General features: G+C 45.6%; 3 protein-coding genes across 9 annotated transcripts in view; 2 read left to right on the top strand and 1 right to left on the bottom strand.

Moving 5' to 3' along the window:
• The window catches only part of rgs7a (regulator of G protein signaling 7a), a 39,830-nt gene extending 39,176 nt beyond the window's left edge, over positions 1–654 (top strand). For all 7 annotated transcript variants that reach the window (XM_035532715.2, XM_035532717.2, XM_035532716.2 and 4 more), the window contains one exon: positions 22–654. The gene's annotated coding sequence lies outside the window, so the exon portion shown is untranslated. The remainder of the gene's footprint in view (positions 1–21) is intronic.
• A 2,890-nt stretch (positions 655–3,544) lies between these two features.
• grem2a (gremlin 2, DAN family BMP antagonist a) lies at positions 3,545–8,720 on the top strand. Its single transcript, XM_027031855.3, has 2 exons — positions 3,545–3,995; positions 7,139–8,720. Exon 2 carries the CDS (start codon positions 7,140–7,142, stop codon positions 7,719–7,721), a length of 582 nt encoding a protein of 193 aa, XP_026887656.2. The 5' UTR covers positions 3,545–3,995; position 7,139; the 3' UTR covers positions 7,722–8,720.
• A 1,127-nt stretch (positions 8,721–9,847) lies between these two features.
• Positions 9,848–19,612, bottom strand: part of LOC113591378 (formin-1) — a 31,914-nt gene continuing 22,149 nt past the window's right edge. The window contains 8 exon segments of the mRNA XM_081721879.1: positions 9,848–9,948; positions 10,072–10,151; positions 12,785–12,922; positions 13,401–13,452; positions 16,283–16,370; positions 17,843–18,019; positions 18,920–18,942; positions 18,945–18,975. Coding sequence (XP_081578005.1) covers positions 9,848–9,948; positions 10,072–10,151; positions 12,785–12,922; positions 13,401–13,452; positions 16,283–16,370; positions 17,843–18,019; positions 18,920–18,942; positions 18,945–18,975 — 690 coding nt within the window.

The raw sequence follows: 19,612 nt of genomic DNA on the forward strand, positions 1-19,612 counted from the left end.
CTCTCTCTCTCTCCTACGTAGGGGAACTCTGGGTTGTGTAAAAGTCTGCCCTCTGTTGTGCAATCATGCTGAGCCTTGGCGAATCAGACACGGCTGTCTTCTCTGCCACCTAACGGGACGACGGTCCAGTCTTGAGCATGTCCGACGGGCTGCGTTTTTACATCGCTTTTGACTCCCTGTCGTTCAAGGCTCAGCAGGAGCGGGGGAGGCTTGCAGGGGGCAGAGCGGATGGCGTTCCAGGCTTCCAAAGACATTAGCGGAAGAGAGCGATGCTTCCCAACACCAGAAACGATGTCCGAGTCACGTTCATCACGTCCCCGTTCCTGCCTGGCTGCACAAACGGCGCAGCAACACGATGACGGGGTGGAGCCGGATGGTCCCGCCTCTACTCCCAGACGCCAGACGAAAGCGATTTGTTGTTCCCATCGCCGCCCATCCCCCGATGTGAATTTTATTGCACTATTAAAGAAATGCATATAAACTCAGCTTGTGACGATTGTCCGACCACTCAGAAACATGCCATGTCTGATGGCGAGTCGTTTTATTTTGTTTTTGTTTGTTGTTGTTGTTGTTGTTGTTGTTCTTCCCTTCCCCTTCTGCACTTTTTTTAATTTTTATACCATATTAAAAAACACTTTCACTTGGAAAACAGAAGTATCAAAGCCCATCCTTTATTGCTGCAGTAATACGTTTTTATTGTTAAAGCCGCTAAATGATGGTTCCCCAGGCCTAAGTGTTTGCCGTGTTTACTTCCTGGGCGGAGCTGATCTGATCTGTTTATAAAATGTTTATTTACTGTAAAAGATGCTTGACCCACTACAGAATAGCTCCCACTCAGATGTGCTCATGTCTTCACTTGCAGTGGTCAAGGTCACCATAGCTGACCCAGTCTCCTCTAGATGGCAGTAGAACTGCGCACATGAACGCAGCTGCCAAACCCGAGAGCCCTGCTCTATGCGGAGGTTATTGTGGCCTAAAACGTCTTAGCAGAAGAAATCTTCTAAGAAGTTGATATGATGCTTCAGCTTTGAGACCAGGGGGTTGCTGGTAGGGTTAATGTGCAGGAGAGCTCCCCCCAGGACTGATTCCTGATGGATGGCCCAGTACAAAAGAAATGCACCTGACCACATTTTTCAAAACAGGAAAAACAGCAATTCAGCTTGTGATGGAATCTCTTTTAGAGCCACAAGAACCTTTGCAGTTTTTTTTTGGTAGATGTCCCATAGTGATTCCATCTTGTTGCTTGTGTGTTTGTTTTGGGGCTGGGAGTGTGGAGTTTGGCCTGAGGTTTCTGAGAAAGCAGGGGTCCTTACCAGAGACTGTGTGTGTGTGTGTGTGTGAGAGAGAGAGGGAGTCTGTATGTCTGTGTTTACACACACAGAGAGGGAAAGAAAAATGAACGTTATTCCCATTGTGGCTGAACAGGGATGAGTTAGAAAACCGCAACGCAGCGAGAATCCTGAAAATGAATGCGAGAAGACTGCAGCGCATTCTGAACCCCTCTGAGTGTGATACACACCAGACAGACAGATGATGTCTTCCCATTCTCAGAGCATGTCACACTGAGGGACAGAACACAATACTTCTGCTAGAAGCCTTCAAAAATCAACTGGTGTTTTAGAACGTGTGTGCAGCTGTACCCCATCCTCAGAATATCCGCCTGGATTAGGAGGACTCATTTCTTCTCAGACTTTACTAATGGAGCAAACAGCAGTATTCACATAGAGAGACAGGGGGTGTTAAGGTATAAGGGATGTTAAGGTATAGGGACTGTTAAGGTATAAGGTGTTGAGGTATAGGAGGTGTTAAGGTATAGGGGATGTTTAAGGTATAGGGAGTGTTAAGGTATAGGTGGTTAAGGTATAGGGGATGTTTAAGGTATAGGGAGTGTTAAGGTATAGATGGTTAAGGTATAGGGGATGTTTAAGGTATAGGGAGTGTTAAGGTATAGGTGGTTAAGGTATAGGGGATGTTTAAGGTATAGGGAGTGTTAAGGTATAGGTGGTTAAGGTATAGGGGATGTTTAAGGTATAGGGAGTGTTAAGGTATAGGTGGTTAAGGTATAGGGGATGTTTAAGGTATAGGGAGTGTTAAGGTATAGGTGGTTAAGGTATAGGGGATGTTTAACGTATAGGGAGTGTTAAGGTATAGGTGGTTAAGGTATAAGGAATGTTTAAGGTATAGGGAGTGTTAAGGTATAGATGGTTAAGGTATGGGGTGTTAAGGTATAGGGAGTGTTAAGGTGTTACGGTGTAAGTGGTTAAGGTATAGGGGTGTTAAGGTATGGGGTGTTGAGGTATAGGTGGTTACGGTATAGGAGGTGTTAAGGTATAGGTTATGTATAGGGAGTGTAAAGGTATAAGGTGTTATGGTATAGGGGGTATTAAGGTATAAGGTGTTAAGGTATAGGGGGTGTTTAAGGTATAAGGCGTTAAGGTATAGGGGGTTACGGTATAGGAGGTGTTAAGGTATAGGGGTTATGTATAGAGAGTGTAAAGCTATAAGGTGTTATGGTATAAGGGGTGTTAAGGTATAGGGGGTGTTAAGGTATAAGGTGTCAAGGTAAAGGTTAAGTTATAGGAGGTGTTAAGGTAGAGGGGGTGTTAAGGTAAATGTGTTAAGGTATAGGAGGTGTTAAGGTATAGGAGGTGTTAAGGTATATGGGGTGTTAAGGCAGAGGGGGTGTTAAGGTATAAGGTGTTAAGGTACATGTGTTAAGGTATAGGGGGTGTTAATGTATAAGGTGTTAAGGTACATGTGTTAAGGTATAGGAGGTGTTACGGTAGAGGTGTTAAGGTATAGGAGGTGTTACGGTAGAGGTGTTAAGGTATAGGAGGTGTTAAGGTAAAGGTGTTAAGGTATAGGAGGTGTTAAGGTAGAGGGGGTGTTAAGGTAAATGTGTTAAGGTATAGGAGGTGTTAAGGTATAGGGGGTGTTAAGGTAAATGTGTTAAGGTATAGGAGGTGTTAAGGTATATGGGGTGTTAAGGCAGAGGGGGTGTTAAGGTATAAGGTGTTAAGGTACATGTGTTAAGTTATAGGAGGTGTTAAGGTATAGGGGGTGTTAATGTATAAGGTGTTAAGGTACATGTGTTAAGGTATAGGAGGTGTTACGGTAGAGGTGTTAAGGTATAGGAGGTGTTAAGGTATAGGAGGTGTTAAGGTAAAGGTGTTAAGGTATAGGAGGTGTTAAGGTAAAGGTGTGGGGGGTTTAGGAGGAGAGGGAGAATGTGAAAGGGAGAGAAGGATGGATTGGAGAGAATAAAGAGTAAGAGAGTTATTAATGCACCTACAGAGTGGGTTTAATAGGGCTCATTAGAGAGGACAGTACAGAGAGAAAGAGGGAGAAATAACATGACAGGGAGAAAGAAAGAGAAAATAATCTGACGCAGAGAGAACGGGAAAGATAAATACAGAGGGAGAGAGAGAAGTGTATGTATGAGTTGTATAGAGGCTCATTCGCCTCTGCCTGAGGTCGTACTCTTTGAGGAGGATTTTGAAGTGGGCGAATCAGAGACTCACAGAGGTGTCCCAGCGGGAGTCGGACACGGCAGGAATCCCCAACGCAGAATGCAGACCTCACGCATAGCGAGTGGGAAAGCCGGGAATCACTGGCTCTGAGTCGAAGTGGGAAGCACAGCCTACAAACCAGACAGCACAGTAGAAGTGAGAGGAACAACCAGGCTTTTGGAAACTTTAGGCGAACAACTCCGCAGTTCCAGGGTGCTTGGCGGGGGGGTGGGGGGTGTGGTGTCAGGCTCCGTCCACGTTCAGAGGAACGGACCTCTGTGTGGAGGTGGGGTGGATGTGGTCCTCTGAGGGGTCATCGGGGTCTCCTCACCTTTGGTGCGCATCTGGTTCCTACTTCCTTCCCGTGTGGAACGACTCTGACATAACCGCTGAACTCTGACCTGTGATCGACCTCTGTTAGGATATACCCACTGCCACGTACAAGCCGTGTTGACCTGTCAGGAGTGAGGTCCTCTTTCAGCGCAGGTACGGTACGTTCCGCACACACACACCACTGAGCAGTGGTGCCAGCCTGCCGCAGAGCAGTTCTGTTGTTATTACAGCAATATTAGTAAAGAGAAACATGCACCTAACTTCACGTGTGTGTGTGTGTGTGTGTGTGCGTGTGTGTGTGTGCACATGTCCGAGCGGGACGGAGGCAAATAGGTTATGACATTAATTAATGAAGAAGCCTTCATCTGAACAGGGACAGAGTAAACGATACTGTCAGCACGCTTCGGTCATAGCCAGCAGGTTTGTCTGCGCACAGTCTCCACCACAGCTATGCGCTGTAACCCCACTGTTCTCCGGGCCAAACCACCACCATCCAAGACACACACACTGTGCGTTGGTGGGAACTCCGATCCACACAGACTGCATGCTAAATGGATTTCTTTCAGTGTTAGTGCGAGAGTTCACTCTTTGTGAAGGCTCCGCTCCACGTCAGTGAGGAGACAGTCACTGGCTGTCACCGTCGTGTGACTGAGCTGACCTTAAATTTGCTTAATCCGAGTTTGAGAACATTATTAGTGGTGTGTGCAGAGTTGACAGTTCTTGACTCTGGATCAATGCTCATTCTTCTGTACCGTACCGATGACTAAGCATCAACCGTCAACTCCGTAACTCTAATTAGCTTTCAGGTTTGATTAATACGTTGATCCGGCAGTAAAGATATTGATTGGCTGTTGACTGCTTTGTCTCTGTCCTCTACTGATGTTGCTTTAGTAAGACTCAAATATCTAAGTGGTCTAAAAAAAATGGGTTTTTTTAGGTAAACATATAGCAGGCGTAGTGAGGTTTGCAAATGCTGAACTCACAGGTTCCTTCACATGAAATGAGACATCTGGCCTCAGTTTGGTGTTTTAATAGTCATTCGGCTTTTATTTAAACCCATAAAGTGTGTGTGTGTGTGTGTGTGTGTGTGTGTGTATGTGTGTGTGTACATGCCTGACAATACTCATAGTGGTAAAGTTAAGTGTGAATGTGAGTGTGTTAAGAGTGTGTGCACGTGTGTGTGCATGCGTGCGCGTGTGTGTGTGCGTGTGTGCATGTGTTTGTGTGTGCACGTGTGTGTGTGCATGCGTGGGGTGAGTGTGTATGTGTGTGTGTGTATGTGTGCGTGCATGCGTGTGTGTGCGTGTGCGCATGTGTTTGTGTGTGCACGTGTGTGTGTGCATGTGTGTGCGTATATGCGTGTGCGCGTCTGCGCGTGTGAATGCGTGCGTGTGTGCGTATATGCGTGTGTGTGTGCGTATATGCGTGTGTGTGTGTGCGTATATGCGTGTGTGTGTGCGTGTGTGTGCGTGTGTGTATATGCGTGTGTGTGTGCGTGTGTGCGTATATGCGTGTGTGTGTGTGCGTATATGCGTGTGTGCGTGTGTGTGCGTATATGCGTGTGTGTGCGTGTGTGTGTGCGTGTGCACGTGTGTGTGTGCATGCGTGTGTGAGTGTATGTGTGTGTGTGTATGTGTGCGTGCATGCGTGTGTGCGTGTGTGCACGTGTGTGTGTGTGCATGTGTGTGTGTGTGTGCTCGTGTGTATGTGCATGTGTGTGCGTATATGCATGTGCGCGTCTGCGCGTGTGAATGCGTGTATGTGTGCGTATATGTGTGTGTGTGTGTGCATGTGTGTGCGTATATGCGTGTGCGCGTCTGCGCGTGTGAATGCGTGTGTGTGTGTGTGTGCATGTGTGTGCGTATATGCGTGTGCGCGTCTGCGCGTGTGAATGCGAGTGTGTGTGTGCGCGTCTGCGCGTGTGAATGCGTGTGTGTGTGTGCGTATATGCGTGTGTGTGTGTGCGTGTGTGTGCGTATATGCGTGTGTGTGTGCGTGTGTGTGCGTATATGCGTGTGTGTGTGTGTGTGTGCGTATATGTGTGTGTGTGTGTGCGTGTGTGTGCGTATATGTGTGTGTGTGTGTGTGTGCATGCACCCTACTTATCTTTCTCAGGGATCTGGGCTGGAGATGTGTGAAACAAGCTGGAGGTTTGTGGTCTGCTTTCAGAACTCTAAAAACTCCAGGAGTTCCTGCTAATGAATTTCTGTTTGCGACTGCAAAAGTGTGTGTGTCAGACTTGACTGGAGAGAGAAACTGTACTTAGTATTCACGACTGGAGCAACTACACTCTGCAAACCCCAGGTCACTGTGTTCTCTCTCTGGACGGCAAAAAGCAAAAGAAAAATTGTATATTTGGAATATTTTTGTACATTGGATTATTGTACTAGAACTTTGTTGAAGATAAAACAGTAAGAAAAAGAGAGAAAAGCAGTGAGAAATGATAGAGAAAGAAAGACCTACTTTATTTTACATGACTTTACATTTTATTTGCAAATTGTCACTATTGCAAGACCAGTATCACACAGTCTCAGTAGAGGAACAAGTTTGTGCTCTCTGTGTGTGCTGCCACGCTGAATTCCTTTCTTTAATGTACTTAACAGTTATCAAATGACAAAAAGAGAGCCTCTGTGAGGAATCACCCTGCGGTGACGCCACGCAAAGAGTTCACTCACCGCACGGCCAATTCGCCACATCTGACGGCCCTCAGACGGTGCTCCCTCTCAGACTGTTTACACTTGTGTGGCGTATCATGGTAAACACAAGCCAATTCCCCGCCATGGCTCGGCTTAGATCGGTGGCCATGTTTGTTAATACGCGGGACTTCTGTGAGAGGAGATGGCAGTGCATGATGTCGAAAAATGTCCTGGAGATGACTCGTACACTCGTTCGCTGGGAGAGTCTCTCCATTTGTCCCCATCAAATACTAATTTTGGCAATATCGGAGAGCTCATTAAGGAATTCAGTAGAATTACGGAAACGGTGCCAGGCTGCATGGCACATCTTGGCCATCAGTCATTGTTACGTATGTTTGCATTTGCTAATTTATTTCTCCGACTGTTGATATAATTTAATCTCCTACTAATATTCTGTTGTCAAATCCCTCACCAACACACTAACTGTACCAGTATGACTCAGATGTGATCCCTTATGCAGCAGAATGAGAAAGAACTTCAGTCAGAAGATTGTCTGTTGTGAAAATGTGCATCTGAGTAAGATTAATATTAAGACTAAGATTAAAATGAAGATTAAGAGGGTGTTAAAGTGACGTAATTTCTGTCTCCATTGCTCTTCAGGATGTTCTGGAAATTGGCTTTTCCTGCCATTCTGATATGGGCCCTCTGCATATCCATAGAAACCAAGAAGCCCCGCCCTCGAGGCTCCATACCCTCCCCTTACAAACTGCGAGGCAACGAGCTGTCCTCTTTGGCTTCCAGCGCGCTGTCATCGTCACCACGGCGACAGGATGGCACGCGTGAGCTGCTGTCATCGAGCCGTGAGACACTGGTAGTGTCTGAGAGGAAGTACCTGAGGAGCGACTGGTGCCGGACACAGCCGCTGCAGCAGACGCTCAGTCTGGAGGGCTGCGTGAGCCGAACCGTTTTCAACCGCTTCTGCTACGGCCAGTGCAACTCCTTCTACATCCCTCGCCAGCTCACGTCCCACCCTCAAACCCCGCCCCGTCAGGGCCGGAAGCCCACGTCAGGCCCAAAACACGATGCGCCCTTCCAGTCATGTGGCTTCTGCCGGCCTCACCGGATTACCACAGTGATAGTGAGGCTGCATTGCCCCGGGTTGCGTCCACCTTACCGACACCGGAAGGTCCAGCGGATCAAGCAGTGCAGGTGCGTGGCCGTCAGCGTGAGCGACTCCTACTAAGCCGTGATCTGGGGGCGTGGGGTTGGTGCACATCACGCAATCTGACATTACACATCCAACCGGGATGGTTCTATGAGGAATTCCCATATTCCGACCACGACGGAACTGTGCAGAGCACCAGAAGCTGGGCGTCACATGGTGAAGGGACATAAAGACTGGGACAGAGGTCACCACCCTGCTGAAGACCGGACTCCAGATGACTGCTCACCCTCGGGGCGCGGTTGACCTTACAACTCTGAACCTTTTAAAAGTCTTTATTAAAGCAGGTGAGCCGTTGTGTTTGTGAAACAATGTGTGACAATTCTGACATGAATCCTGAGCCAAAAGGGAATTCGTTAAATGCGCCTTACTGCGGCTCAGGGGCCCAACGCAGACTGTGTTGGTGGTCATAATTCAGCCAATCTGGAAATGGATATTAGTACCTGACAGCCAGTGAGAAGACTGGATCTCTGCACAACCCAGTGTGTTAAAGCCAGCACTATACAATCTCACAGACATGCTTAACATATGACATTTGATAGAAAAATAGCAGTAGAAATGTGTGTATACAAAAATACAAATATGTAAATAGGATTTTTATATAATAAATTTGTAATTTTACATTAAGCTATGAGTATTTTAGAGTTTTTTAAAGTATGTTTTTGAAAACGTCACAAAAATGTTTAATAACGGTCCTTTGACGGACAGCGAACAAATATGGCAAAACTTATTGATGTTTTTTTTAACTGTGAAACGTGAACAATAAAAAGTGACAGGACAGTAAGGATGCTTTCGCTGGGCTACGAGTGTTGCTCCCTGGGAGACTGACTGACTGAGTCCTCATGTTAACACACACAGGCTGAAGGAGTCCAGCTACAACACATTCCTTTCATGAGGATTAAATGAGGGCGTCTAAGGGTGTTTACACCTGTGGCTAACAGATGATATGCTGTTTATCAGAGGACACACACTCTAACCGTGATTAGCCTGTTCTTATGCAACAAAACCAATGTAAATGAGTTTTCCAAAACACGTCAGATATGTTTCCCTAACACTGAGTTACAGAAAACTGCATTTCATTACTATTAAAAACTGTGTCAATACTTCAAACATCTCAAAATGTCAAATCAGTAACTGTCACAGTCTAGTGATTGGTACTATCTAGTATTGGATGGAATAGTTATTGATTTATTGTTTTAGTTCTCAACTATAGAGCTGTTTATGAGTATAGATGTTTATGAGTATAGATGTTTAGTAGTATAGTGCTGTTTATGAGTATAGATGTTTAGTAGTATAGTGCTGTTTAAGAGTATAGATGTTTAGGAGTATAGATGTTTAGTAGTATAGTGCTGTTTATGAGTATAGATGTTTAGTAGTATAGATGTTTAGTAGTATGATGTTTATGAGTATAGATGTTTATGAGTATGGATGTTTAGTAGTATAGTGCTGTTTATGAGTATAGATGTTTAGGAGTATAGTGATGTTTATGAGTATTGATGTTTAGTAGTATAGTGATGTTTATGAGTACAGATATTTATGAGTATAGATGTTTAGTAGTATAGTGATGTTTATGAGTACAGATATTTCTGAGTATAGATATTTAGTAGTATGATGTTTATGAGTATAGATGTTTATGAGTATGGATGTTTAGTAGTATAGTGATGTTTATGAGTATGGATGTTTAGTAGTATAGTGATGTTTATGAGTACAGATGTTTATGAGTATGGATGTTTAGTAGTATAGTGATGTTTATGAGTATAGATGTTTAGTAGTATGATGTTTATGAGTATAGATGTTTATGAGTATGGGTGTTTAGTAGTATAGTGATGTTTATGAGTACAGATGTTTATGAGTATGGATGTTTAGTAGTATAGATGTTTAGGAGTATAGTGCTGTTTATGAGTATGAAGAACATGTCGATTTAAGGCTTCATTGTAAGTTTGTTTTGAGCTGGGTGGTGGAAGACAAATCTAAAATGAAGAGCTAGAATTCAACCAGTCTAAAAACTACCTTATAAGGACAATGAAAAGTCCATTTCAACGTCACTGGATTTGACCTCACAAGATGCAGTGAGAAGTCAGGATGAATGGCTGCCCCCTACCCAAACTACACGCAGCAGCCAATCATATCGCTCATTTTCTGGAGTGTTAGAGGCGAGAACAAGGTCCAGGGTCCAGAACCAGGTACAGGACTGCCACGTTCCCCCAGGCCCGTGAAGCGCTCACGTCTTCAGCTCCAACTTGGCCTTCTGTCCAACAACAAGTGTAACACAAAAGAAAAGATGTCAGTGCAGATTCAGAACTTGAACTTGAACTTGAATGGTGGGACCACCTTAGGTAATTCAGCCGAGCCCTTGGCGTGTGTGTGGCACGCAGCATCCCAGAGGTCAGCCTGGGTCTGACGCCGTAACCAACTATGGCCTGTCTGACTGTCTCCTCCGCCGCCTTCAGCCTGTAGCCACACCCACAAATGCCACAGTTCTGTGAGTCTGTGACGTGTGTTCTGAATCTCTGTCCTGAGCAGCTGTAGTGTTACACACTTCAGGAGTTTCAGGCTAACACACACACACACACACACACACACACACACAGAAGAACCAGGACATAAAATAATTACAAAACAGATACACTCAACACAGGACATACACACAATACAATAAATACACACAATGCAATATAATAAATACACACACACCACATCATAGTAAATACACACACCACAATACAATAAATACACACACCACACCAGAAGAAATCTATAAACTGTGAAACTACACACTGGGAGGACATCCCTAGTTTCAGCATCATAATAATCATAGCAGTATCGCCTGTCTCAAGGTGAGAGGTTAATGTCTGTAGCAACATAAACACAGTTCCAGCAGTGTCCACCTTTGGTAAAGACAATAACAGACTGATTCTCCATGTTCTTGTCTGACTCTGCAGTGTTACGTTACAGGGACCGTGCGCTCAGCTCAACATCGAGTTGTAAGACTGCAGTGAAAATGTGAACATTTTGTGTTTGTTAGACGGTCAAAGGGATTATGGGAGATGTGGAAAAGCTTCTGGAACAGGTTGTATTTCCTTCAGGTCAACGATGTTTACACACCAGATTTCACAGTCTATGGAATTAAAGGAAAAAGTCATATGAAAGGATTTCTGGTATGGGCCATGAGAAAGAGAAAGAATGAGTGAAAAGAGAGATTTGAGGGAGATTTGCTGATACATAAGTTTAACAATTTAAACCTACTATATTAATTGTTTACTATATTGTTTACTACATTAATTGTTTACTATATTAATTTCTTCATCAAAGCTTTGGCAACACAAGTGTGGATATTTGCCATGCAAATAAAGCACCACTGAGCTGAGGAGAAACAGAAGTGAAAAAGAAGAGAGAAGAGAGCAAGATGGAGACACCAACGCTGTGTGAGCGCAAAAATAAAAAGACGCGCACACACCCCGAGTGTGTAAGACACACACACACACACACACACACACCCTGAGTGTGTAAGACACACACACACACACACACCCCGAGTGTGTAAGACACACACACACACACACACACACCCCGAGTGTGTAAGACACACACACACACACACACACACACACACACACCCTGAGTGTGTAAGACACACACACACACACACACCCCGAGTGTGTAAGACACACACACACACACACACCCCGAGTGTGTAAGACACACACACACACACACACACCCCGAGTGTGTAAGACACACACACACACACACACACACACACACACACACACACACCCTGAGTGTGTAAGACACACACACACACACACACACACACACCCCGAGTGTGTAAGACACACACACACACACACACACACACACCCCGAGTGTGTAAGACACACACACACACACACACACACACACCCCGAGTGTGTAAGACACACACACACACACCCCGAGTGTGTAAGACACACACACACACACACACACCCCGAGTGTGTAAGACACACACACACACACACACACACACACCCTGAGTGTGTAAGACACACACACACACACCCCGAGTGTGTAAGACACACACACACACACACACACCCCGAGTGTGTAAGACACACACACACACACACACACACACACACACCCTGAGTGTGTAAGACACACACACACACACACACCCCGAGTGTGTAAGACACACACACACACACACACACACACACCCCGAGTGTGTAAGACACACACACACACACACACACACCCCGAGTGTGTAAGACACACACACACACACACACACACACCCTGAGTGTGTAAGACACACACACACACACACACACCCCGAGTGTGTAAGACACACACACACACACACACCCCGAGTGTGTAAGACACACACACACACACACACCCCGAGTGTGTAAGACACACACACACACACACACACACACACCCTGAGTGTGTAAGACACACACACACACACACACACCCCGAGTGTGTAAGACACACACACACACACACACACCCCGAGTGTGTAAGACACACACACACACACACACACACACACCCTGAGTGTGTAAGACACACACACACACCCCGAGTGTGTAAGACACACACACACACACACACACCCCGAGTGTGTGACACACACACACACACACACACACCCTGAGTGTGTAAGACACACACACACACACACACCCCGAGTGTGTAAGACACACACACACACACACACACACACACACCCTGAGTGTGTAAGACACACACACACACACACACACACACCCCGAGTGTGTAAGACACACACACACACACACACACACACACCCCGAGTGTGTAAGACACACACACACACACACACACACACACCCCGAGTGTGTAAGACACACACACACACACACACCCTGAGTGTGTAAGACACACACACACACACACACACACAGAGTCTGGAAGAGTTACAGCAAGAGCGCACACACACACACACACACACACACACACAGAGTGTGTAAGAGTTACAGCAAGAGCGCACCACACACACACACACACACACACACACACACACACACACACACACACATTGAGTGTGTGTGAGCTCAACGATCAGAATCCCTCACCTTTCCTTCAGGATCTGTTTGTTCTCAGTCTTCCACAGGTCCTTAAAGTCCAAGGAGAACTCATGCCATATGGAGAAGAATACGTGTGGAGACACCTCTTTCTCCCCTCCCTTAGGCTTCTGTGCGAAAAACACAAAGCTGCAACGAAGAGACAGAGTCACGTTAGGAGCCCGACGTCTGACCCGCTGGCTGGCGTCTAGCGCGCAAAGTGGACCACTTGAGCCTGTACATAGATGAGGCTCCTGTGCAGGGCAGCTGAGTGTGTTTCTCTGGGCCAGTGTCTGCACTGCAAAGGTCCAAATAACTGTCAGAATTCACAGTGTACAAGGACACCAAACAGAAAAAAACGTGAGAATCATAAAAGAGAAATAACAGGCAAGTCTCTTAATTTAAAGGAAATGTAACGTGGTTTGTCCCATGCACACACAAACAAACACACACATAAACAAACAAACACACACACACACACACACACACACACACACACACACACACACACACACATATGTATACTCTGACTTGTAGAGTTAGACCATCATAACAGACATGTGTATTTGTACACATAGACTCATGCATATAAGTGCACACTCACACCTTCCATTTGTGGTGAACTTACCTGTTGTGAGTGTCAGAGAGCTGTTTCTACTTTTGCTCTAGCTCTGTCCTGGCTGAGAGAGAGAGAGAGAGGGGGGGGAGAGAGAGAGGGGGGGGGAGGGAGAGGGAGAGAGAGACAGAGAGAGAGGGAGAGAGAGAGAGAGAGAGAGAGAGGGAGAGGGAGAGAGAGAAAGAGGGAGAGAGAGAGGGAGAGAAAGAGAGAGAGGGAGAAAGAGAGAGAGAGAGAGAGAGATAGGGAGAGAGAGAGAGAGAGAGAGAGAAAGAGAGAGATAGGGAGAGAGAGAGAGAGAGAGAGAGAGAGAGAGAGAGAGAGAGAGAGAGAGAGAGAGAGAGAGCACCTCAGCACCCACCCCATGCTTGTTCTTAGCTCCCTGTCCCCTCTGACAAGATCCAGGTCTGGAGGGATGTTTAGTGTTTACACTGACCCAGTACACCTGATTCAGCTCCAGTATGTTTACACTGGACCACGTTACTCAAATCGGCACAGTTCTGTGGCTCCTTGGAAATACAATACCTTTGAATTTACAGCTAACTGCTAACTAGGTTAAGTATACACTTTAATGGCAGTTAGCTACACTACTTCCTACTTAATTGCTAATTGTGGGTCTGCGTATGACCGTTACAGAGCTCGTACGCAGGAAAATTAGCAACAGAGAAAGGTGCAAGGATGTTAGACACGTTAGACGTCAGGACGCCACAGATGGTTTATGGCCAGACAGGTCTGAAGTTTAGTGCTGGTGTAACTGTCCCAGCGTCCCAGACGGGTGTCTTTGCTTTGTCTGGTACTTTTATTAACTCTGATTGGACTTTGGTCATCGGTGCTGGACTGAGGCTACTGTGTGTCAGAGGTCAGTGGGTTAGTCAGTCTCAGTACCAGCTGATAGAGGGGACAGACAGAGGAACAGACAGTGAGGACAGACAGAGGGGACAGACAGAGAGGACAGACAGAGAGGACAGACAGGGGGACAGACAGAGAGGACAGACAGAGAGGACAGACAGAGAGGTCAGACAGACAGGGGTTAGGACTGAGCTCTCGGGTTCAAAGTGCTTCATACTGTAATTTACTTTGATTACTGGAATTTAGATGCAGCCAAACCTTCTAGCTTTTATGAGTAAAGTCAATGGAAATCGGCCTCATTCTGCCCTGCAGGCAGTAGCTGATGTTTTTCTTTGCACTTTTACTATACATCTCTGCATGCAGGGCAGATGGGACGGGATGCTTGTCCCAGCTAGTGTAGCTGTGTTTACCGAGTAGACCCCACAACAAAACATGCAAATCTTATTTTTTAGCTGTTTGTTTAAGGTGTGTAGGGCGTAGATCATCTATAGTGTGATGATTTGGTAAAAAGCCAGTTTGACTCTGTGGCGATGCTGTGTCGGGTAATGAAGCTTTGTATTTGGGTGTTAATAATCCAGCAGAAAACGATCCCCAGATCCCTTACAGATGCCTTGGTAGTAGCGGAGGTCAAATTTGTCTCCACTCTTACAGATTGGGGATACAGGCTCCAGACTTCAGGACAGCAGCCTGCATGGAGAAGTTGAAGTGTCTCTCTCTCTCTCTCTCTCTCTGTTGGTGTCTTACTCTCTATTTTCTCTGTGATTTCATCTCAAGCTGTTGGAAAATAATCATTTGTAGAGCAGCCAGTGTGTGCCTGTGAGTAGCAGCCCTCTGGAGTCAGAGTTACACAATCACAGATGTAAACCAACAGCCAGAGACAGAGAGTTAGAGGTAGCAGACAGAGAGTTAGAGGTAGCAGACAGAGAGATTCCTATTTGACATTTTGCATTCCTCTGATCTCTCGGTCTCCTCTAACTAGAAGCAGGATGGTGATTGGGTAGGGTGGTCTGGGACAGGGCTGTGGGTTTGTGTGTGTGGGGGGGAGTTTGTTGGTGTGGTCTGCCTCAGGGGTCAGACCCAGAAGAGTCCTCTCAAATCCTTGGATCAAACACTGAATGAAGAAATGTGAGGCAAACCGATAGAGAGAGAGAGAGACTGCACATGTGGGTTTGGTTATGGACTGATAAGTATAGAAACACAGAGAGAGGGAGATTAATATTGTGCATTAGTGTGTATAAGAGGGAAGAGGAAGTTTGGACGTTCTGGTCGAGGTTTCCTGATCTTGCTTCAGTACGGATAGTCCGATCCCTAAAACACCCCACGCCATGAACCTCCCCTCATACTTCTCAGCTGGGGCACTAGTCTTTGGATTAAAAGTTTCACCCATTTTCCTTCACACATATCAATGGTCAATATGACCAAACATGTCGGTTTCTGCGTCCTCCTTCGTGAGGCTGGTCCTTGGTCCTGGTGATCACCTGTCATTCAGTCTGCTGGTTTGATTTAGATGTTTCTTCCCTGTGTGGCACCCGATCAGTCCACTGGGACACACAGACAGGTTCCTGAGTTCTTCAATCCCTTCCTTGTTGTCTTGGGGTTCAGCCAAATAGTTTGGACTATTCTTGACTGAATGTGTGACTGTGTGGTCCAAGATTGTTTGCACAAGTACCTGCTGTAGCGTCAGATGTTTGGGAATTGTTCTTAAGGAAGAAGTCGTTTTTTGGAGGTCTTGCCTGAGCTGCTTGGATTCTCTCATGGCATTGAAAGCCAAAGGGCAGGACCTCTACAGGTAGGCTGTTAAACACAGCCACAGGTGCATTCCTAGATAACGCCTAATTACAACAGTTGGCCAATCAGAAGCTTCTAAAGAGTCATTACATACATTCCTGGAAACTTGCAGACTATTTATAGAGAAAGTGAGTATGGTACATGTAAACTTTTAACCACTGCATATCTGATCTCTATTTAATTAACCGAAGCTTATATAAATAATCACATCGACTGACCTCTGTTGTGAACAAAGTGTTTGGTGTATTGTCTCTTACCATGACTAAGAAACGACTCCATTTTCTCTTTAAATGGCTGAAAGTGTTGGTCAGCAGCACACACCTTCTCTGTTTCTGATGAGCACACTGCAGGAACATGACCAGAACACCAGGCAGGTCTCCCACAGTCTAAGCTCCCATGAGTCCTGTCACCAGCACACACACACCCCTGCAGTTCTGCAGTTTTCTCATCTTTTAACTTTTGCAGTATAAAGTGCATTTCTTTAACCGAGCAGCTTTTAGCATCTGCTATGTTTTGGTGGGATTTTTTGTTGCTCGGCATGATTCCGAGGAAGCGCAGACTTGATTCCACGGTTCATATCCAACCAGTAATGGGTGAAGTTTCTTTGAACAGACTTCCAGTTTTCTCTGATTATCAAATTCGTGTACCTCACTAAGAGTTCCTGAATCATTAAGAAAAAAAATTAAACAAGACAAAAAAAAGTCTAAAAAGGTTTTTTTTAGACTTGTGACATTGATCATGACGATGATCATGACAATGATGATATATTTTCAAAGGCCTTCAGTGTGTATCTGCTCTACTAAGCTACTAGCACAGGAACCTGTGCTCACACATCTGCTCGACAGGTTGCCCCCTGGTGTCTAATTCCTGTCAGCGCTCGCTATACTCAGGGACGTGGCACGCCAACGTAGTGCTGCTACTTTCTTCTCCAGCTCACGCACAGCCCGCAGGCCGTGGGGGTAGTGCCCTGCCGGACTGCTCACATCTGCTGTAGCGCTCTGCCCTGCAGACTGACACCCCCGCAACCCCCACAAGTGATGACTCATTCACCGTGGAGACCCCCGCCGGCTTCAGCTGCTACGGGAGCAAAGCCAGGCACACGACCCCACGTGGATGTCGGGAGTCGGAAGAATTGTGAGTAGTTGGAGAAATCCTGTACTTTGCTGAGCTCTGATGGGTTTAACAGGTGATCAGGGGACAGTTCTCATGTCTTTATATGCGCTTGGAGGACGAGGTTTTGAAAATGTATTCACTTCACTAGCTGGGTTTTACTGACAGGACGTGTGATTCATTAGAGATGTGGGATGGTTGCAGTGTGTTCAAATGTACTGATGGGGGTTAGTTAACCTAATTCATACATCTGAAAGCAACATCTATATCTGACTCCTTCTCAACAGAAATGTATAGCATTCCCACAATGCGTTCCCACAAAGCATTCCCACAAATCGCTGAACTTATTTGGGTCACCATCTGATTGTCCTGGTGATCAAAACGGCATGACCTAGGCCTCAGGAATAGCACAGTTCAAATAAACACAGATCAATAACACCACAGTGATAAATACAGTTAACATTTTATTTCTACTATTCTTTTCTAAAACAAGTTTTTTCTGTTTAATAAGACTTTGTACCTCTCTAAAGCCTCATTACTATTTGAGCTGCTCTAACACACTGAACACTTGCAGCATTTGACAGACACTCAGAGTGACTCCCACGTTTATCAGGAACACGGTGTGTGTGTTGGAACTGAACCTTTGACCTTAGTGTCAGTATCACCTCGCTCTACCAGTGTATGTGTTTCTACGTGTGTGTAGCATCATTCAGGTCTTTGCGTAGTTTCTGCAGGTCTCGCTCAAAATCCTCAAACTTCATCTGTGACATCTGGAAAAGGTCCACACACACACACACACACACACACACACACACACACACACACACAAATACACACACACACACACACAAATACACACACACACACACACACAAATACACACACACACACACAAATACACACACGTGTCACTACCCGCCTCCTGACACACACACACACACACACACACACACATAAATACAAACACTCACAGATACACACACACACACTCACACACACACACACACACACACACACACACTCACACACACACACACACACACACACACAAATACACACACACACACACACAAATACACACACACACACACACAAATACACACACACACACACAAATACACACACACACTCACACACACACACACACACACACACACACACATAAATACACACACTCACACACAAAATTATTTTAATGAGCATATATTGAGTGACAGGTTGTTTGGAAATGTAAACAAGGTCAAAACAAAATCAGCATTAATGCATTCAAACCTCCATCTGCACATCAGACCCTAATCAGACACCAGATGTGTCACTAAGGGTTGTGTCCAACAAAAAACTGTCCCCAGATCAGCTCTCTGTCTCTACAGTGCTTAACCCCTTAAGTCTTAAGCTTAACATGGCTTGTCTAGGCCACGATTCCCAGCCCAGATCGCATTGGTCGAGACCAGAAGACAGACCAGGGGGTGTCATCTCCTCATACAGCTGAACCAGACACGAGCAGCACCCCACATTAACACTGCTGGCCGGAGAAGTCAAAGGTCACCACACACTGAAGGTTGAGGGGAGGTCAATCAGACACATCCTGGTCATGCTGGGATTGTCTGCATCCTTTCTACTGATTTCTTATTCTTCACCAAGAGCCCTAATCAGAAAACAAGCTAAAGGAAGGGAAAGAAAGAGAGAGGGACCAGGGAAAGAAAGAAAAGGAGGGAGCAAGACAGAGAGAATGAGAGAGAGAGAGAGAGAGAGAGAAAGAGAGAGAGGAAGAGAGAAGGCCATACCTCATCAAAGTGTCACATATAGCAACGATGTATGACAGAAGACTGTGGGAGTTATCCTGAAGGTGGAAGAGACAGAGAGAGAGAGAGAGAGAGAGAGAGAGAGAGAGAGAGAGAGAGAGAGAGAGTAAACAGAGGTGAAACATCCTTCTATCGACTGTAATTACGGTTTAGTTTAGAGAGGTTCCATGAATGACAGACAAGACACACACACACACACGCACACACACACACGCACACACGCACACACGCACACACGCACACACGCACACACACTGTAATGGTCAGACATGGGGGCTCTCCTGGGCAGTGTGAGAAGTGTTTATTAAACCCAGTGGTTTAATAAAAAATGTCCTTTTAACAGTCCAAAAAATGATTTACAAAAAAAGGAAGAAACCTAATATTTACAATATATTTACAAGTTATATAAACGATCCAATACTCTGTGCAGTTTTAGGGTCTTGAGTTCCAACAACACCAGACTACATGTAGACAGGAAGTGATGTGTGTCATATAGAGGTTGACAGGAAGTGAAGTGATGTCACTTCAGGGCATTGTACAGGGTAATCGCCTGTAAAAGCCCCCAGACCAATGAACCACCATAATCACAAACCTCCATCATGTGTGACCTTTACACTAAGCAAACGCTGGGCTGTTGTTGACACAGGTGAACCACTTTAACGTCCACATGCTTAC

This window comes from Electrophorus electricus, chromosome 10, assembly GCF_041902795.1.
Source record: "Electrophorus electricus isolate QZ-2024a chromosome 10, ASM4190279v1, whole genome shotgun sequence".
Lineage (NCBI taxonomy): Eukaryota > Metazoa > Chordata > Actinopteri > Gymnotiformes > Gymnotidae > Electrophorus > Electrophorus electricus.

Excerpts from the sequence above, each read along its gene's own strand:
- grem2a (XM_027031855.3), top strand. The coding sequence starts at position 7,140 with ATGTTCTGGAAATTGGCTTTTCCTGCCATTCTGATATGGGCCCTCTGC.